Raw genomic sequence first — 17436 nt, forward strand, 5'->3', positions numbered from 1 at the left:
TGGCCGGCACGAAAGACAGCCCGCATCCAGCTCCGAGCTTAGCCCCTTCTGTCTGCCTTCTTCCATTTTCTCCAAGTTAGGTGCAAAGGCTCTGGCGGCTGTGGGCATGTTGCCAACGCTGAACAAAATGTCCCCCTTGTCCCAGGGCCTGGCTTTTCAGGCCAGCACACAGAGCCCTGCTCAGCTCAGCAGCCCCTCCGGAGCAGCACTGGGGCTCTCGCTCCATCCAGGCGCTGCCACCCGAGCCGAGTAGAGGGAGAGCAAAGAAAGGGATGGAAATGCCGGGTGCCTGTTTGAGCAGCGGGAAGGTGGACGCCTGCCTCTCCTGCCCGCGGGGCAAGGCTGCGAGGCAGAGGCTGAAGTGGCGGCGAGCGAAGTGGCTGCCGCAGCCGCGCCGCCGGGAAGGGCCGGCGGGAGAGGCGAGGCGGCGTGCCGCGGAGCGGGGGTGCTGCGGGAGCGCATCCTGCGGGCAGCCGGGCTGCTCTGCTCGCACGGTTTGAAGGTACGGCACACATCCGCATTTTTTTTAAAAAAAAAAGGCTGATTTGGGGCCCCAGAGAGCTTCGCGTGGCAGCGGGCTCACAGAAATAGACGGGTTTCCTTATGAGCCTGGGTGCAAAGGCGGCCTCGTCTGGAAGGCGGATCCGGGGGGCTGTAATGCGAGCTGGGGGATGCGGGAGACGCGACGCCTCCCCGGCAGAGTCGAGGCAGCCCGGAGCGCGGAGGGCAGCGCCAGAGCAGAGCCAGGGCTGCGCCGGCTCCTGCGTCTCCATCCCGGCAGCCGCCGGGCCCGCGCCCCCCCGCCGGGGAGGGCTTCCTGTCCCCCCGCCTTCCCCTGGCCGCCCGCCGGGGCCGCGCCGAGCCGCGGGAGGGGAGGGGGCTGCGGGCGCTTACTGCCACCGCCCCCGCCGGGGCAGAGCAAGAGCGGAGCGGGGCGGGGAGCTGGGCCCGGCCCTGCCCAGCGCAGCCGCGCTTCCCCGGGGCGAGCGAAACTTCCCGGGGGGCTGCCAGACAGAAGGTTTTCGGTTTGGGTTTTTTTTTTTCATTTACATTTTTCGGCACTTTCGGTGGGGACCCCGGGGCGGAGCTGCCTTCGCCGAGCCTGCGGCGGCCGGGAGAGGCCGGTATCCGCAGCGCCGCCGGCCCCCGGGAATGGGCTCCGGGGGAGGAACCGCCGCTTAGCCCGGCTCGGTACGGCCCGGCGGGGGCGGCGGGGCCGCGCCGCGCAGCATGGCCGCGGAGCTCAGCGCCGAGGAGGAGCAGGTAGGTCCCCGCCGGGCTCCGCGTCCCCGCCGCTCCTCGGGCCGGGCCGGCCCCCCTGCGCTGCCCCCTTTCCCCATTTTTTGGCTACCCCGGGCTGCAGGCTTGGTTTTTCCCAGCGGGGAGGTTTTTCCCAAGGCAAGTCCCGTCTGCAAAGCCCCCCGCTGCCGCATCTGAGCCTCTCCCCCCAACCCGCACAGCCCCCCATCTGCAGAGCCCCCCCATCTACACCCCAGAGGCCTCGGCAGGGCCTGTGCCGCGGGCGCCGAGGCGAGCAGGGGCGCTGCAGCCTGGGCTGGGGGTCAGGCGCTCCCGCAGCGGCGCGTCCCCCGGTGCCGGCCGCCTCCCTGCCTGCCTGCCTGCCGCCCCCCGTGGGCAGGCCGCCGTGGGGATGCGTGTGCGCGCGCTTCCCACGCCCCGGGCCTCCCGTGACGTCCCGGCTTCCTCCGCCGGCCTTGCGTCACCGCGGGAGGATGTTGCTCGGCCCGGGCAGCGGGGCCGCTGTCAGCCGGCCGGGACGCAGGGGATGGCGAGAGCGAGCTCTGGCTCTCCCCGTCGTCGGCCTCGGCCCCGGGGTCGCCCGCCCGGCGCGGCACCCGAGCCGCGGCCGCCGGGCTTCCCCGCGGGCCGGGCATGAGGAGCCCGCGAGCTGCCGGACGCCGCCTCGGAGCGGACTCTCCTCTGCCCGGCGGCGACGCTGGGGCTGGCCGGGGGCGCGGCAGCGTGGCATCGGCCGCCTTGCTGCCTTCGAGGGCTACAACGCAAACAGGAAAGGCACCAGATGGTCAGTTTTCTGGCTGATTGGTTGGCTTTCTTATTAAAAATATCCTTGGCTTCCGTCTCGGTTTCCCAAAACCTCCATTGCCCCGTGGGGAGCGCTCGCCTGGAGCTGGAAGAGCCCATCCCGCAGCCCACACTGGTGCTGGGAAAATGCAGCACTCCCAGGCTTTCTCCTCCACCACACCTCCCTCTTACCAGCGCCACTCCCGGCAGCGGTACTGCTGTCTCCAGGGTAATAAAATGGCAAGAGTTGAGGGGTGTTGGTGCCCTCTGTCCCCACAGGTGCCTGTGGTTTGTGTTTCCCCTGCATCACAGAGCAGGCAAAGCTTCAGCAAACAGGGTTTTGGAAGAACCTTCTCTGACAGTGAGGCTTGGTTTGCAGTAAGGACCTCAGCCAGCGCCTTGAGGCCTCCTCAGGACCATCAGGATTTCCTCCGCTTGCTCCGCTCTCTTCCATTACTGACAGCAAGCCAGGGAAGGAATTCACACCTCTCCTCTCCCTGCTAGCCTTGTCACATCTCCTGCTCCCTAGGATATCGCAGTTCTCTTCCCAGCCTATCCCAGAGGGACCAGAAGGAGCCAAATGGATTTTCCTCAGTGGTTTTCAGCCCAGCTGCAGGTCTCACGGGACTTATTTCCCCTGGCCCAGGCTGAAGAAGGAGGGTGGCTTTGCTGCCTGTGCAGCCTTGGGGGAGGAGGGCTCAAAGAACCCTGCGGCGGTGGCTTTGTCACCACCCTGGTCTGGCACAGCGGCGTGGGGCTGGCGGTGACGCCAGCTCTCTAAAGCCCAGCATTGTTCTGGGCGCCTGGCTGCGGGTGGTTCTGCTCGGGGCACTGCTGTCGTGTGCAGAAGTAGGGCTCCTGGCTGCAGCTCTGGGCCATGGGCTTCGCTTTCAGCACCTGGAGTGATCCCTGCTGCATTCAGCTCAACTCCTGCAGAAATCCATATAGAATTGGGGCCAGAAATGCTGGTGAGGCCTGAGGGAGCGTGCAAGGGGGCTGTTGTTTCTGCACAGCTTGGTGACTCCTGGCTCGCGTGTTGGCGAATGTCAGCACTGGTAAGTTTGGGATTTCGTTTTGCTCCCAGAGGGAGATCTGGAATTCTTGGCTGAGCTGCTCGCAAAGCCAGCTCTTGTTCCTGGGGGGTCTTCCCCCTTGCAAAAAACCCCGATGTCCCTCACGATGAGTGCTGGACGTGGGATCGCGGGAAGTGTGACGGCTTACATGTTGAGGAAGGAGACCTGAACTGTACGTTGCATCTTCTCCCCGCTGCCACCATGCCCCTTGGGGATTCCTTCCCATCATCTCAGAGCATATTTCCCATCTCAGTCTGTGGTGTTGGCTCTGGCCTCCATTCGAGGGCAGCAGGAGCATGCCTGGCACTGGCCCCTGTGCCATCCTGCCCATAATGGGGAAGGAGCATCTCTGCTGGTATTTTGGGTTGCATCTCCAGCCCAGCCCTAGCCGTTGGGCAGCTCAGGGTCTAAGGGACACTCTGGCAAAGTAGGGATATAGCCAGAGAGGTTCCCCATCGTAACTTACGGACAGGATCTATTCCTGTATACATGTGTGTGGATGAGTTAAGGCTGACAATGGTTTCTGTCTTGCCCTATTTGCTTTCCCATCCCTCTTAATAGAGGAGAAATCGTTAGAAATTTGGGCCACAAAAGAGTTTCTTTTGTTTTGGAGAAGGAGAGGCTGTTGGCAATGAAGCTGTGAGGATAACAGCATCCCTGAAATACAGCTACAGAAGAGCTCACCAGCTGCTGCCTGGGAGGTGGCAGTGCAAGGTGGAGGTGCGTAACACCTCATCTCCTTTGCTGCTCACTTTCCCCACTCCCTGCCAGTCCCCTGTCGGCAGTGATCAAAGAGATGGGGGCACCGATCCACCTGCCAGGCTGCAGCCGGTGACCATGGCACATGTGGCTCTCAATGCTTGAAGGGGATTTCTGCAAGGGCTTGGAGCAGGGCTAGTGAAACCCGCTTTCAGGTTCCTCCCGGTGCTGTCAGCGGCAGATTCAGCCCGGTCCTGTGAGTTCCCCCGGGCTGGTGCTTGCTCAGCCGCTCTGTGGGGCTGCAGTACCACCTCAGGGAGCTTCTGGCTGCAATGCAGGGGAGGTCTAGGCTGGCCCTGAGCGGCTGCCAGCAGCCTGTGCCTGAAACGCCTGCTGCGATGCCAGGCAGCTGTGGGGAGATCCCTTGGAGGAGCTGGACTCCTTCGGCTCATCCCCCTAGAGGGGCTCGCTGCTGCCGCCGAGCCTGGCGCTGCCCATAAACCCCGGCCCCGTGCTTCCTCCCGGCGGAAGTCATTAACGCCGACGAGCTTTTCTGCTGAATCGCTCCAAGTAACTCCGTGCTGCCGCCTGACATCCAACACCGCCGCCTGCCCGCCCTTCCGCTCCGGGAGCTGGCCTTCAGTGCTCACCCTCCCTCCTCCTCCTCCTCCTCCTCACCTTGTCATTGCCAATCCTTGTGAGGATTGAAACCTGCATTTTGGGGCGTGCTCGGGTGGGATTGGAGTGTTTCAGGGACTCCCCTTGCCCTGCCAGCATCCTTTGAGCGGAATGTGGTGGCAGGCTAAGCCATATGGCCCTGAGGGGCTGCTGTACGGGACTGGGAGGCAATACACTGCAGAAACCAAAGCCTCCTCCATCAGCATGAGCGGTCAGAGAGCCCGAGCCCATCTTCCAAACACAGCTTGTAAAAATAATGTTTGGGGTTCTTTTCCCGGCTTTCAGTGCTTCAAGCCTGCTGGGAGGTTGCAGGTTGGGTTTTGCGGCTCTGCGCTGTCAGTACTGGAGTTGGAAAAGTTTCTTTCTTGGTTTCTGGTGGTTTTGGGTGTGTGCAGTGCCAGGGTTTTGGAGGGGATGGTGTCATGCGAGATGGCCCCAGCGTGTTATGAGACCATGAGCTGTGGGGAGCCCTGGGAGCATGCTGGGACCCCACTGGACTGAAGCCTTCCCACCTGGTCTTCCGTGGTCATGTGAAATTGCGCTTACTGGGTGGTTCATGTCCAGCTGATGAGTTTCAGGGCTGTTATGTCTGAACTGGAGTTTACCACCTGGAAAATCTTCCTGTCCCTTTTCCTCTCCCTTCTGCATGTCTTCCCAAGCCCCAAGGGCATTTTTTCCAATGGCAGCGCTCCTACGACTTGCTCCCTTCACCACACTGGTGTTGCCTCTGTCTTCATCCTTGCTGGCCTTTACCCCCTTTGCCAGTACCTGCTGTGGAGCTCCCCGCTTCACCCTGAGGAGCTGCTGGGTTTGATGAGCCGTGCTCAGCCCTAGCCATGCACTGAGGACTGTGGAGCACCCACTGCGACCAGGGATGCAGGCTAGGTGCTCCCCCTCCCACCCTATCTCACTGCGTGCCTCTCATCTCTCTCTCAGGCGACCAAGCAGTTCCTGGAGGAGATCAACAAATGGACAGGCCAGTACAATGTGTCCCCACTCTCCTGGAACGTGGCCGTCAAGTTCCTCATGGCCCGCAAGTTCGACGTCCTGCGGGCCATCGAGCTCTTCCACTCCTACCGGGTAAGCGAATGGGGCCGACACCACTCTGCGAGAGATCTCCAGTCCCACAGACTACCCTCCCCCTGCCTTTTTTTTCTCTTTTTCCCACTCCCTTATGAGTTTTGTTCGTCTGGAAAATCCTTTTTCAACCAAGGCAAGTCTCCATGGAGACCTTGGCGACCCCAGTCACCTCCCCTGCGTTGAGAGCAGCGCATGTGCTCGCAGGGCATCCTCCTGCCTGCTGTGTGACCCTGCAGCACAGCAGCTCCCCACATACACAGGGTATCTCTTCATACGGACCTTTCCCACCCTGGGTTTGCAAAGCTGGTCCTCCCTGTGCCTGTGCTACAATCCCCCCCTGGAAAATGGGGCCATGGAGCAGAGGTCTCCCTGCTACGGCTTCCCTCAGGGCTGGGTGTCCCAGGGGATGTGCTGGGGGGTGGGGCTGGGGGGGCACGTGCCTGCCCTCAATGCCGCCTCGCTGCCCACAGGAGACGCGGCTGAAGGAGGGCATCGTGAAGCTGAAGCCGCATGAGGAGCCTCTGCGCTCGGAGCTGCTCAGTGGCAAGTTCACCATTCTGGTAGGTGGGGATACACCCACCACCCCCCTCCCCCCCCACCCCCGAGTTACCCCAACCAGGCATCCTCAGGTGCCAGTGGGAGCTTCACCCCGTTTCCTCGCCAGAGCGTGCGGGACCCCTCTGGAGCCTCCATCGCCCTCTTCACAGCCAAGCTGCACCACCCCAGCAAGAGCATGCAGCATGTGGTGCTCCAGGCACTCTTCTACCTGCTGGACCGAGCAGTGGAGAGGTGAGCTCGCCTCTGCCAGGTACCAGCGTTAGAGTGGCAGCCCCTGCCCTTGGGGAATGAGGGCACACACTGCTGCTCGATTGGGTCGTGATGGAATCCCTCTAGTAGGCTTTGCAGGGAAATCACGTCTGTCTGGTAAAGGTGAATTCCTGAAGGTTAAGTGGTGTCTGAGTCTGTCTGCATGCCTCTGGCTCTCCCATCCCTGTCCTTTCTTAGAGAAGAGAAGGGCTCAAGGCTCCCTGTGGCTTGAAATTCTCATCTTCCCCTGTTTCAAACTCAAGCAGTCATCCCCACAGAGATGTTCCACAAGGGATCAAAATTCCCTGGACCCTGCCCCAAGCTCTTCATAACCTTTCCCTGCCCAAGTCCAGGTTTCAGTTTAGCAAAGCCCCTGATTCCTGCAGGCTTTGGCCAGGGAGGAGGCAGCCCCACTGCTGGCAAGATGTAACGTGAACCCTGCTGAAAATATAAAGCCCGGATGGCCCCTTTATCCTGCTGGGCTCTTTCTGGTTTTGAAATTCCCCATCACGAGTAATGCAGCTCAGACAGGTTGTAGGAAGAGGTGGCAGAGCAGCTGTGGAGTGCAGAAGCAAGGTTTGGGTCTGTGAGTCCTTCTGGAAGCTGAAGATGAGGTTAGCATGGGGCAGACCTCCTCGTGCAGAAGCTGAGCGGTTCGATATTGCAGATTGATGTTGCTCTTTCCCCTCTCTCAGCTTTGAAACGCAGAGGAACGGGCTGGTGTTCATCTACGACATGGCAGGCTCGCAGTACACCAACTTTGAGCTGGACCTCAGCAAGAAGATCCTCAACCTGCTGAAGGTAACGGTGCTGGGGTGCCGCGGTGCCTGGGGACAGCGTGCGGGCCGCTTACTCACCGAGTACGTCAAGTCCTCAGGGTTGGACATAAACTTTCCCACCAGACCATGCTGACTGTGTCTCTGCTGAGGAGCACCAGCTCTAGCCCCACAGGACCGTGGGAGAGGTGTTGGGAGCCTGCCAGGTCCTGTGAGCTGTCCTGGTGCTGGGTTCCTCTCACAGCTGCTGGCAGCACTTTTGGGAAAACAGATGCAAATTATTTTTTAATGGTGCTGGCATTTCAAGCCTCCTCCTTGCTGCAGAAAAAAAAACCCCAGCAAACATTGGCCCAGGGGTGTGTTCTCCACACAGGCTTCACCTGTCCCCCACGGAGCCTACCTAATTCCAAGGAAATCCTTTGTTTCTGTGTCAGAGCTGGGGGCTGCGTGTGAGGCATGATTTGGATGTGCCACAGCCACCTTGCTGCTTGTCCTCTCTGCTGGGACTTGTGTCCCCTTGACAGAGCACAGAGCAGGGCCGGCTCCCTCCCAGCGCCGTGGCTCACACCCCTCCTGCCTGCAGGGTGCCTTCCCGGCCCGGCTCAAGAAGGTGTTCATCGTGGGAGCGCCCATGTGGTTTCGCGTGCCCTACTCCATCATCAGCCTGCTGCTGAAGGAGAAGCTGCGGGAGCGGGTGAGCATGGGTTCCCCAAGCCACGAGGCACTCTGCAGGGAAGGCTGAGACTGTGTGCCCTTTGGGACAGGATGCGGTCAGCAGCTTGTGCCCCTCGCCCCATCTGCTGGAAGCTGCTGAGCCCAAATCTATGGGAAAGGGAGGCTCTCAGCCTGATTCACTGGGGCCAACCCCTTTCGGTATTTTCAGCAAATATCTTGAACCCCTTTTGAAATGGCCATCAATTCCTTCCTCTGTGGTGAGGCTGCTGACAGCAGCCAGCAGAGGCCATGGTAGATGATGAAAGGGAAATGAAACCTCTGCTGAGCATGTGGGAGGCAAGGGAAGCTTAAATACCTGTGCTCAGGCCTGATCTGGCAAAGCCAAAACTGCCCAAAATAGTTTCCTGAGCATCCGTGGTGCTGCTGGCAGAGCCCCTTTCCAGCCTGCTGGCTGCCAGGGCTGGCTTTTAACCCTCTGCATTTGGTAGGAGCTCAGAGCCACTTTCAGATTTGGAGCAGGGTGTCAGTGTGTACCCCCACCCTGGGCACACAGGGATCCAGCCCCCGCCCCACTGCAGGCATTCAGCTGGGTGCCCTCCCAGGACAAGGGAGGAAGGGAGAAGACTCTGGTGCTGCTGGGGGAAATCTCCGGGCTCCATCTGGACCTTGCTAAGACTTCTGGCATCCCGGTCTCTGTCCCAGCGCCCCCCTTCCATCCTTCTTGGAGTCACCCCTGCCCCTCCTCTTCCTTCTGCAGGTGCAGATGGTGAAGATGTCGGAGCTGAAGGAGCACCTGCCCCAGGAATGCCTCCCTGAGTACCTCGGGGGGTCCCTCAAACTGGACCCTCTCAGCTGGAACTGCCGGTTCCTGCCCCAGCAGAACGGGCACCCTGACCCCCTGGACGAGCTCATCCTGGTGCCACTGGTGGCCCCTAAAGATAATGGCTCCGTCCACGTCCCCGGGCCCAAGTCTCTCACGCTCCAGGAGCTGCTGGATCATGTCAGCCACAAGCAGAAGCGAGGCATCTATGAAGAGTATGAAGATATTCGGCGCAGGAGTCCCACTGGCACTTTCTTCTGCTCTTTGTGAGTCGGGGGGCAAGAAGCCAGGTGCGGGCCAGCATGGAGGCCCTTCTAGTGCTCCAAAAAAGCTGGGTTCCCCCCATTCCATGCCGCTGTTGCTCAGTGGTGGCCCACCTGCCTCTTTGGGGTGTGTTGTTTTGGGTTAGCAGTGGAGAGCCCCAGCCTAGCTATGCTGCGAGCCCCTCATGCAGCTCCCGCAGCCCCCGGGGGTGGGGGAGAGCTGGGCAGGGCATGGCCGGGATGGGACCCGGCCGGGACTCTACTCCCGAGGCTTTGGCCAGGTGATGGCAGCAGAGCCCAGGCTACGGGAGCCAGAGGCTTGCACAGGGCGAGGGATTGTGCTGCCTTTTCCTTCCTGCCTGGAAAACACCCAACTCCCCCTCTCCTCCACAACCAGGGCACCCTACAACCAGGAGAAGAACCGGTATGGGGACGTGCCCTGCCTGGACCAAACCCGTGTGAAGCTGGCAAAGCCGTACAGCCGCCTGGAGGTGAGCCAGCCCCAGGGCCAACGTGGCCATCCTGGCCCTGGGGCTCCACAGGGCTCATACTGCCTGTACTTTCCCCCCCACCCCCAGGTGACTGACTACATTAACGCAAGCTTCATGGATGGCTACAAGCAGAGGAGCGCCTACATCGGGACCCAGGGTATGGCCCCACACACCAAGGGGTGATTTTGCTCCTGCTGCATGTGTGGGCTTCAGCCACCAGCCGTAGTGGAGGACATCCTGGGAGTGGGGCAAGTCCCTCTCCTCTCTGGGTGCATTTACCCCTTTCTGGGTGTATTTACTCCCCTCCCAGGCCCCAGTCAGGAGGGAGCAGAGTTTCTCCTGGGAAGGAGTCAGCAGGTCTGTCCTCCTTCAGACACCTTCCACAAAACGTGTTGTGGGCTGAGCAGGCCCTGACCCTGAGCAGGTCTCCTGACCCTGACCCAGCCTCTGGTTTTGCCCCATCTGCTCGGGGGTGAAACAGCAGAGAAGATGATTGGTGCTGAGCCATAGGGAATTGCTGAGGGAGCAGTGGGTGGCAGCGCCAAGAGTGCTGGTGGATCCACACTGGGATCCCCACAGAAAGGGGCTATGGTCCCCTGAGGAGGGCAAAGGGGGACTGTCAGAGGCTGATGAGAGAAAGAGCTTACCCAGATCCATCAAATTTTGGGCTGATGTGTGGGCTGTCCCTGCAGGGCCCCTGGAGAACACCTACGGTGACTTCTGGCGCATGGTGTGGGAGCAAAATGTCCTGGTGATCGTGATGACAACCCGGTGAGTGCTCCTGGCAGGGGCACGGCCCTGGTTTTCTTCACAAAGTGAGCATTCTTGCTGCTGGATGAGCAGCTCTCTGCAGTGGCCCTCCAGCTGTGGTGCCAGGCAGAGCCCCACGGGGTGGGGACATTGCATCAGGGATGGACTGTTTGGTCCCTTTTGGGTCCCCAAGGGGCCAAGGCCAGGTGGGATTGGACATGTCCCTAGCAGAGTGAGGACAACATCACCAGCTTGTCCTTCTTTTCCCAGGCTGGAGGAGGGAGGTAGGAGAAAATGTGGCCAGTATTGGCCACTGGAGAAGGATTTCCAGGTGTACTTTGGGGCCCTGACCATCACCAACCTAGGCGTGGAGAACCTCAACCATTACAAGAAAACCATCCTGGAGATCCACAGCTCAGAGGTGCGTGGCCACAGCTGCCTGGCAGGGGACAGCTTGGGGCTGCTGGAGGTCCTCTGTGCCCAGGGCCAGAGAAGGAGAGAGGATCTGAGCCTCTGTTTTCTTCCAGACCAGGGAGCGGCGGCTAGTGTCCCATTTCCAGTACCTGAGCTGGCCAGACTATGGTGTCCCCTCCTCTGCAGCCACCCTCATCGATTTTTTGGGGGCTGTGAAGCAGCAGCAGAGAGTTGCAGTCAGTGCCCTGGGGCCCCGCTTCAGGGGTCACCCTGGGGGACCCCCCATCGTAGTGCACTGCAGTGCTGGCATCGGTAGGACAGGTAACGGGATAATCTTGCTGTTTGGGGCGGGGGGGGAACGACACAGATAGTGGGATAACCCTGCTGCTGGGGGCAGGGCTTGGGGGGGCAACACACACAGGGAATGGAGTAACCCTGCTGCTGGGGGGAGAGCTTAGGGGGCTGGGGATGACAAGCTCAACCTCCCTGGTGCATCCATATCCCACATACCCACCATGTGTTTGCCAGTTGGTCAAACCGGGATTTTCTGCAGCCATCAGACATGGGAGAAGACTCTGCCCCACTTCTCACACTGCTAGTGGTCTCTTGTGGGAGGTTGGTGGGGGGCAGAGGACCACCACTGCCCCTCTCTGGTTCTCACATGGGGCGGTGATGGCTCTTTGGTGCCTAACACCATCCTCATCGTTGTCCCCCAGGTACCTTCTGCGCACTGGACATCTGCTTGTCCCAGCTGCAGGACGTGGGCACGCTGAATATCTACCAGACGGTGCTGCGCATGCGGACCCAGCGCGCCTTCAGCATCCAGACCCCCGAGCAGTATTACTTCTGCTACAGCGCCGTCCTCGAGCACGCCCAGCGCGAGGGCCTGCTGCTCGCCAACCACAGCCGGGCCGCCCAGGAGAAGAGCTCGCTGGGACACTGAGACCCTCCACCTCCTCGCAGACCCCTCCATTCCCATCCCCCCGCGCCCGCCAGAGCCGCCCCACGCCCGCCGGCATGTGGCGGAGCTGTGGGGCCGGCAGTGCCAGGGCGCAGTGGGTGCCCGTTGGCAGCAGGCGGCTGCCCGGCGGTGGCCGTCACCGCACCACCACCCAACTGTGCCTTATTGAACCCCGATAGCGGCTGGTGCTCGCTGGGGGGCGGATGGTGCGGGACGAGGCTCTCGCTGTTCACCAGGGTGTTCCCGGTGGGGGCTCAGTGGTCTGGGGAAGTGGTTTCTCTTCAAGTTGGGATCTTCGTTTTTTTGGTTTTTTGGTTTTTTTTTCTGATTGGGACCACCCAAAATGTATCTTGAGAGGGGCTTTGCAAAGTCCAAGGAGATGTATTTTCAGTCCTGCCCTGGGGCTTAGGAAGAGGTGCCTACTCCAGTCTTACCTGCCACTAAGTCTGTGTCTGTCTGTGTGTGTGTATATAATATATCCTCGCTGTGCTATCCCTGCCTATTCTATAGAGACACATATACCAGCACCCATTTCAGCAACTCCTGCAGGTTCCCCCTGTCCTGCTTTCTCACCGCTGTGATCCCTGGAGCAGTGAGTTTGGTCTTGGATCTGTCTTGTCTTTCCTTACCTCCATATTTATACCATTCCTACACCCCCTGCTCTTCACAGGCAGCACTGGGAGGCAGTGCCCATCTTTCGGGAGGCATGGGGACGCTTGGCGCTGTCTCTCCCTTCCCTTGTCTCATCATCCCCATTCCTGTCTCCTGCTGGGAGAGGGCAGCTCTGCTCCCCCGGAGGAGGGTCTTGAGGATTTTGGCCTTGGCAGGCAGGTTGGCCCAGGGACAGGAGCTCACCGGTCCCCTGCCCCTCGGGAGTCACTAGGTACGAGGCAAAAGGGATGTGGCCGGGCCCCAACCAGCTGGCCAAGTTGCCCAGCTTCCCCACGGCCGCAGTTGGGTACCTGCAGACCCAGCCCTACTCTGACTCCCCGTCTGGAAAAGCGCGGAGCAAAAAGCCAAACCCCTGGGGAGGCAGCGTGCTGACCCTGGGGCAGCGGCGCCCACCAGGATATCCCCCCTGTCCCCTGCCACCCCCCGGCCCCCGCGCTGGCACCGGCAGCGCCTGCGCCTCGGTAACTTTATACTGTAATAAGCTCTTGGAATGTGTATATTCTTATTTTTTTATAATCTTGGGGGGAAGGGTTAGGGGTTGGGGGGTTTTTTTTGTTTGTTTTGGGTTTGTGGGGTGAGGTTTTTTTTGTATTTAACATTAACTTGATCCAAGCCAGAGCCAGAAGTATTTGTAAATGTTCTTATTTTGCTCTCATTTAGAGAAACATTTCTGTTGTTGTTACTTTTGGGGGTTTGTTTTGTTTTTATTTGTATCACCATATAAATATGTACTACCAGTGACCAGTCCTCTCAGCTCTCGCAGTGGAGTTGTTCAGGGGCAGGAGAGGAGAGGAGAGGGAGGCAGCTGGGGACCTTGCACAGTCCCCACAGGCAAGCTGGCCCCTCTCTGGGGACACAGGGACCTGCCGCAACACCTCAGCACTTTGGGGCTGTGTGTAGGGCCATGCTGGGAGCACAGGATAGGATTGGCAGTGGGCTGGAGGCTCAGGGCAGAGCCGGGGTGAGGCCCTGTGTGAGATAAGCAGGCTGTGGGCAGCTCTTCTGGGCAGCCAGGATAGTGGCCTGAGGGAAGGCAGTCTGATGAGCTGGGCTGTACGCAGCCCCGTTAACTGGAGGGGGACAACAAACTGTCCCCCTCTGAGCTCCTGCCTCTTCCCTGGGCCTCACTGAATCCTGGAGCATCCATCTCCTGGCTGCTTCTCACATCAGGCTCTTTGGGGCCACCTCTCCTTTGCCTCGTCCCTTTCTCTAGCTGTCCCCTTCCCCCTCTCACTTTTTATTAACAATTATTTATAAAGTGCCCAGGGAGGTGTTGGCTGCCCTGCTGAGCAGCCCAGGAGACCAAACTTCTGCTCATTAGAAGATGCACTTGATCCCGTTGCTGCTCTGTGTCACTCTAAAAGGAGAGAGGGAGAGAGAGAGGTGCTGGGCACTTCTGGTGGTATTTCCTCTGCACCTGCCACCCTGCCCTGATCAGGAGTGTTCTGCAGGAGATGCTGTAAGGCGAGACACAGCGGCGGTGCTGGGGAAAGGCATTTCACTGCTGGATTAGGGGTGAGGGTGTCGCTCCTGCGCCGCCAGAGCTGCCCTGAGCAGGTGTGCAGGGCACAGAAACACACTGAGGGGAAGGTGGCTGTGCTGCTGGAGGGTGCTGGGGCTGGTAGGCAGCCCCAGCGCCGTTGGGCACAAGCAGTGCCAGTGCTGGAGCAGCAGCCGCAGCTGGAGGCTTCAGGGCAAGGGATGAGACAAAGTGGCTGGCACAGAGCAAGCCCTAGAGCCAGCGGGAGAGCGGCATGTCAGCACCCAGCCGCTGGCCCCAGCCAGGCCTCTGTGCCAGGGGCACCAGGGAAAGGCAGCACCTGTGTTTGCTCAGCTGGAGTCCAGAAATGCCAAGGAGGGCAGCGTCTTGCTGGGACTGGCAGAGGGGGCAGCTCTCTTGTGCACTTGAGGTGTGAACAGACTAGGCCGTGCCAAACCGGGGCCCAACATGTGGGCTGGATGGCTGGAAAAGAAGTAGATGCAGCAGGGCCCCACCTCCTTCCACTGGCTGTGAAATACCAAACAAGCCCACAATGTGGATAAAGGGGGTACTGCCTTTTAGCTTAATTCCATAGGATGTGGGCAAAGAGAATGGAAACTTCTGTGGAGATCCATGTCCTGGATGTCTGACCACATGGCTGCCCCCATGGGCAGGAATAACCGGGCAGTGTGGGTACTCGGGGGGCTTAAGCAAAAGGCACTTCAGGTTCATGGTGATATATATATATAGAAAAATCAGCTGTCAGGGGGGTTGGATTTTAAACTTGAGGTTTGGGGATTTTTAACCAGTCAGGTAGCCTCTGACAGACATAGAGCAGCAGAAGGCAGCAGAGAGCTTCATTGCATGCCTTCAGCACTTGGGCTCACCCTGGGGACAGCACGTGGGTTGGGGGTTAACCCAGAGAAAACCAGTGTGTCGATCAAGGCCGGAGCTCATCACCTCCAGCTCTGGAGAGAGCTGCTGGGATGTGCCACCGTCAGAGACCTCGAAGATCCCATCTGTTGTGGGAGGCACAGGAAAGGGTTGTAAATGTTTTCCGTGGGAGAACAACCCAAACGCTCACCACTCCTGACTATTTCCAGGCTGCATTTCTTGTCAAAGCCAGCGTTTTTGTTCCTCTTGCAAGGTTTTCTTACATCTGCTCCCCCTCCCCATGCCAACAGGTCCTGCTCAGCATCCTAACCTGAAACAAGCCTGAGGATGAAATCCAAAGTGCCGGTCAAGGCTGGAAACAGGATTTAAAGCTGTTGCAGGGAAACCCCAAAGTGGCGATGCTATCTCTGCACCCACCTGTCTCATTTGGATTTCAGGGTTTCTTGGCTGCGTGCACACTGCCTCGCTAATTATGATTGCTTTAGTGCCTATAATTTGTTGAGCCCCGGGAGTTTGGAAACAGACAGGTTCGAGAGTATTTCGCTTCTCAGCCCTCCTTCTTCCTTACCACCAGCCTCCTAGGCTGAGGCTCAATCTCCAGCAGCATGGCAGGTTCTAACATCCCATGCCAGAGACTTTTCATCAGGTAAACAGAGTTGCAGCTCGCTGCCAAAGAGGCAAGAGAGATCTTCCTTGCTGCAGCTGCGTGTCCTCGCCTCCTGCAGCACATGGGCTGTCTGCTCCTGGGCCTGGCTGGTGGTTAGGGTCAGATGGGGAAAAGCTGCTGAAAAGAAAAGAAAAAGCACAAGAGGTTTAGACCTTGTTTGAGTGAAGATGCTTGCAATGGGTATTTTATTAGAAGTTTAGAGTGTATGTATGTTTATTTTTCCTCCTCCGGAGTGGGCTGTGGATGACCAGGGGAGCTGCAGGCCTGGTGACAGCTAAACCCGGGCCAGGCATGGCTCCTGCACCCTTGATATCAGGCGGGCTGGCGGCCGGTGCCTGCACAGAGGGGAGCCTTGAAAGTCCCTCCGCAACTTTCTAAACGCCGGGAGAAAAGCAATAAATAAACGACCCTCGGCAGGCGCTGCCCCATCTCCCAGCTCGCGGGGGTTGCCGAGGGACCGGACTGCGCCCGGAGACTCCGCCAGCGCGCTGCCCGCCGGGGGTCCGCTCCCGCCCGGCCGCCCGCCGCCGCCGGGCCTGTCCGTCAGCCCTCCCCCCTCCTCCCCCGCTGGGCGGTGCGGCCGTGACGATCGGCATCGCGGGGCCAATCCGCCCCGGGGGGAGTTCCCCTCCATTCAGGGTTCCTCGCCTGCGCGCTGGGGGTATGTAACAGCTGCTTGCCCCGCCGCCCCGCGCCCAGCCCCGCGCGGCACGCTGCAGTTGGCTTCCCCGCGCGCGGGAGGCGGCGGCGTGGGGGGGGCGGCGGGAGGAGCGCGCGCGCTGCAGCGGCCGCCGGCGGGAAGCGCGCGGCGGGAAGCGGTCGGGGCGGGGGGGGAGCGAGCGGAGCGGGGCGGGGGGCAGCGGTCGCGCGCCGGCCCCGCCTCCCGCCCCCATTGGCCGTAGGGCGGCGGGCACGCCCCCGCGGCGCGCGGGCCTCTTCCCCCCGCGCCCCCCCGCGCCGCGGTGTGCGTGCGGGTGTGAGTGTGTGTGTCGCGTCCCCCCCCACACGTGTCAGCGGCCCGCCCCACGTGGGGCACCGCCATCCCGGAAGTGAAAGGGCTGTCGGGGACAAAAGGCAGAGCCGCGCCGCTCTTCCCCCGGTTCCGCCGCCGGCACCTCGCCCCCCGCTAAGCTCGGGCCCCGTCGCCTTCCCTTCCAACCCCCCCCTCCCCCTCCGCCGCCGATTGGGGCTGGGGGGTGGCGGCGGGGCGGGAGGGGGGGGAGCACGTGCGCGCGCGTGAGGGGGAGGGGGGCCGCGCGCGCGCGGACCGCGGCCGATGTAAACATTCCACAAAAGGGCTCCCCAGAGAGGGGGCGGGGCCTCGCGCCTGGGGCGGGGCCAGGCCCGCCGCGGGGGCGGGATCGCCTCCCTGACGGTCGCGCTGCCGCTCCCGCGGTTGGCCGGCGCTTTTCGCCCGCGGCCAATGGGAGAGCTGGGGAGGCGGGACGGGGGCGGGGCGCGCTGCTTATACGGACATTTTTCTTCGGCGGTAGCTCCCCCTCCCCTCTTCCCTCCCTTCCTCTCCACATCCCCTTCCTGGGGGCCGCGGCCAATAGGGGAGGGGGAGGTGGGCGGGACCGAGGCGGCGATTGGCCACCGGGCTGACGGGCGTGCCGCGCGCCCAATAGACGCTCGGGGCTCCCCCCCTGCGCGGGGAGGGGCGGGATTTCCCGGGGAACAGAGAAGCGGGCAGCGCTCCGCCGCGGCGGCCGAAAGACGGTTACTCCATCTTACCCCCCTCCCCCGCCGAGCCCCCCCCTCCCCCGCCCGGGGCCCCGGCGCCGCCTCGGCCCGCCCGCCCCCTCCGGGAGGAGGGGCGCGGGGACCCCCCTCACCTCACCGCGCCGGGGACAGCTCGCCCCCGCCGTGCGCCCGGGAGGGGCCCGCAGCGGCCCCGCCGCCCCCTGACCCTGTGGGAGACTCGGCCGCTGCCCGGGCCTGCTTCGAGGTAAGGGGGGAGGGGGGGCCGCGGAGGGGAAGGGGAGTCGCCAGGCCCGGTGCCGGACCCCCTCCGGCGTTCCATAGGGGGCGGGGCCTGGCGCCGGTGCCGCGCGCGTTGGCCGTGGGGTGGGGGGGGTGGCGGGGCGGCGGAGGAAGAGGGGCGGGGAGCGCGGGGAACTGGAGCCCGCCGCTCCCCGGGGATACCCGGCCCGCGCGGGCGGGCGCGCGTCCTGCCGCCCCGCCCCGCCGGGC

The 17436-nt window shown here is 61.6% G+C and overlaps 2 protein-coding genes across 3 annotated transcripts in view; both read left to right on the forward strand.

Annotated features, from left to right (window-relative positions):
* The first annotated feature begins 909 nt into the window (after positions 1 to 909).
* On the forward strand, positions 910 to 12915 carry PTPN9 (protein tyrosine phosphatase non-receptor type 9). The gene is made up of 13 exons (XM_062000092.1): positions 910 to 1263; positions 5430 to 5573; positions 6044 to 6133; positions 6238 to 6362; positions 7076 to 7181; positions 7740 to 7850; positions 8589 to 8917; positions 9312 to 9405; positions 9493 to 9562; positions 10098 to 10176; positions 10426 to 10576; positions 10683 to 10890; positions 11286 to 12915. Exons 1-13 carry the CDS (start codon positions 1231 to 1233, stop codon positions 11510 to 11512), a joined length of 1767 nt encoding a protein of 588 aa, XP_061856076.1. The 5' UTR covers positions 910 to 1230; the 3' UTR covers positions 11513 to 12915.
* Positions 12916 to 16824: 3909 nt separating this feature from the next.
* SIN3A (SIN3 transcription regulator family member A) overlaps positions 16825 to 17436 on the forward strand; it is a 36312-nt gene continuing 35700 nt past the window's right edge. The window contains exon 1 of one of the 2 annotated variants that reach the window (XM_061999341.1): positions 16825 to 17191. The gene's annotated coding sequence lies outside the window, so the exon portion shown is untranslated. The remainder of the gene's footprint in view (positions 17192 to 17436) is intronic. The other variant, XM_061999339.1, reaches the window with a different exon arrangement.

Source organism: Colius striatus, chromosome 7 (genome assembly GCF_028858725.1).
Source record: "Colius striatus isolate bColStr4 chromosome 7, bColStr4.1.hap1, whole genome shotgun sequence".
In the NCBI taxonomy this organism is placed as follows: domain Eukaryota; kingdom Metazoa; phylum Chordata; class Aves; order Coliiformes; family Coliidae; genus Colius; species Colius striatus.

Bases quoted from the DNA above. Each gene is read 5' to 3' on its own strand.
- PTPN9 (XM_062000092.1), top strand. From the start codon at position 1,231: ATGGCCGCGGAGCTCAGCGCCGAGGAGGAGCAG. The intron at 8,918-9,311 runs GTGAGTCGGGGG...CTCCACAACCAG, and splicing joins GGCACTTTCTTCTGCTCTTT to GGCACCCTACAACCAGGAGA. The intron at 10,177-10,425 runs GTGAGTGCTCCT...TTCTTTTCCCAG, and splicing joins GTGATCGTGATGACAACCCG to GCTGGAGGAGGGAGGTAGGA.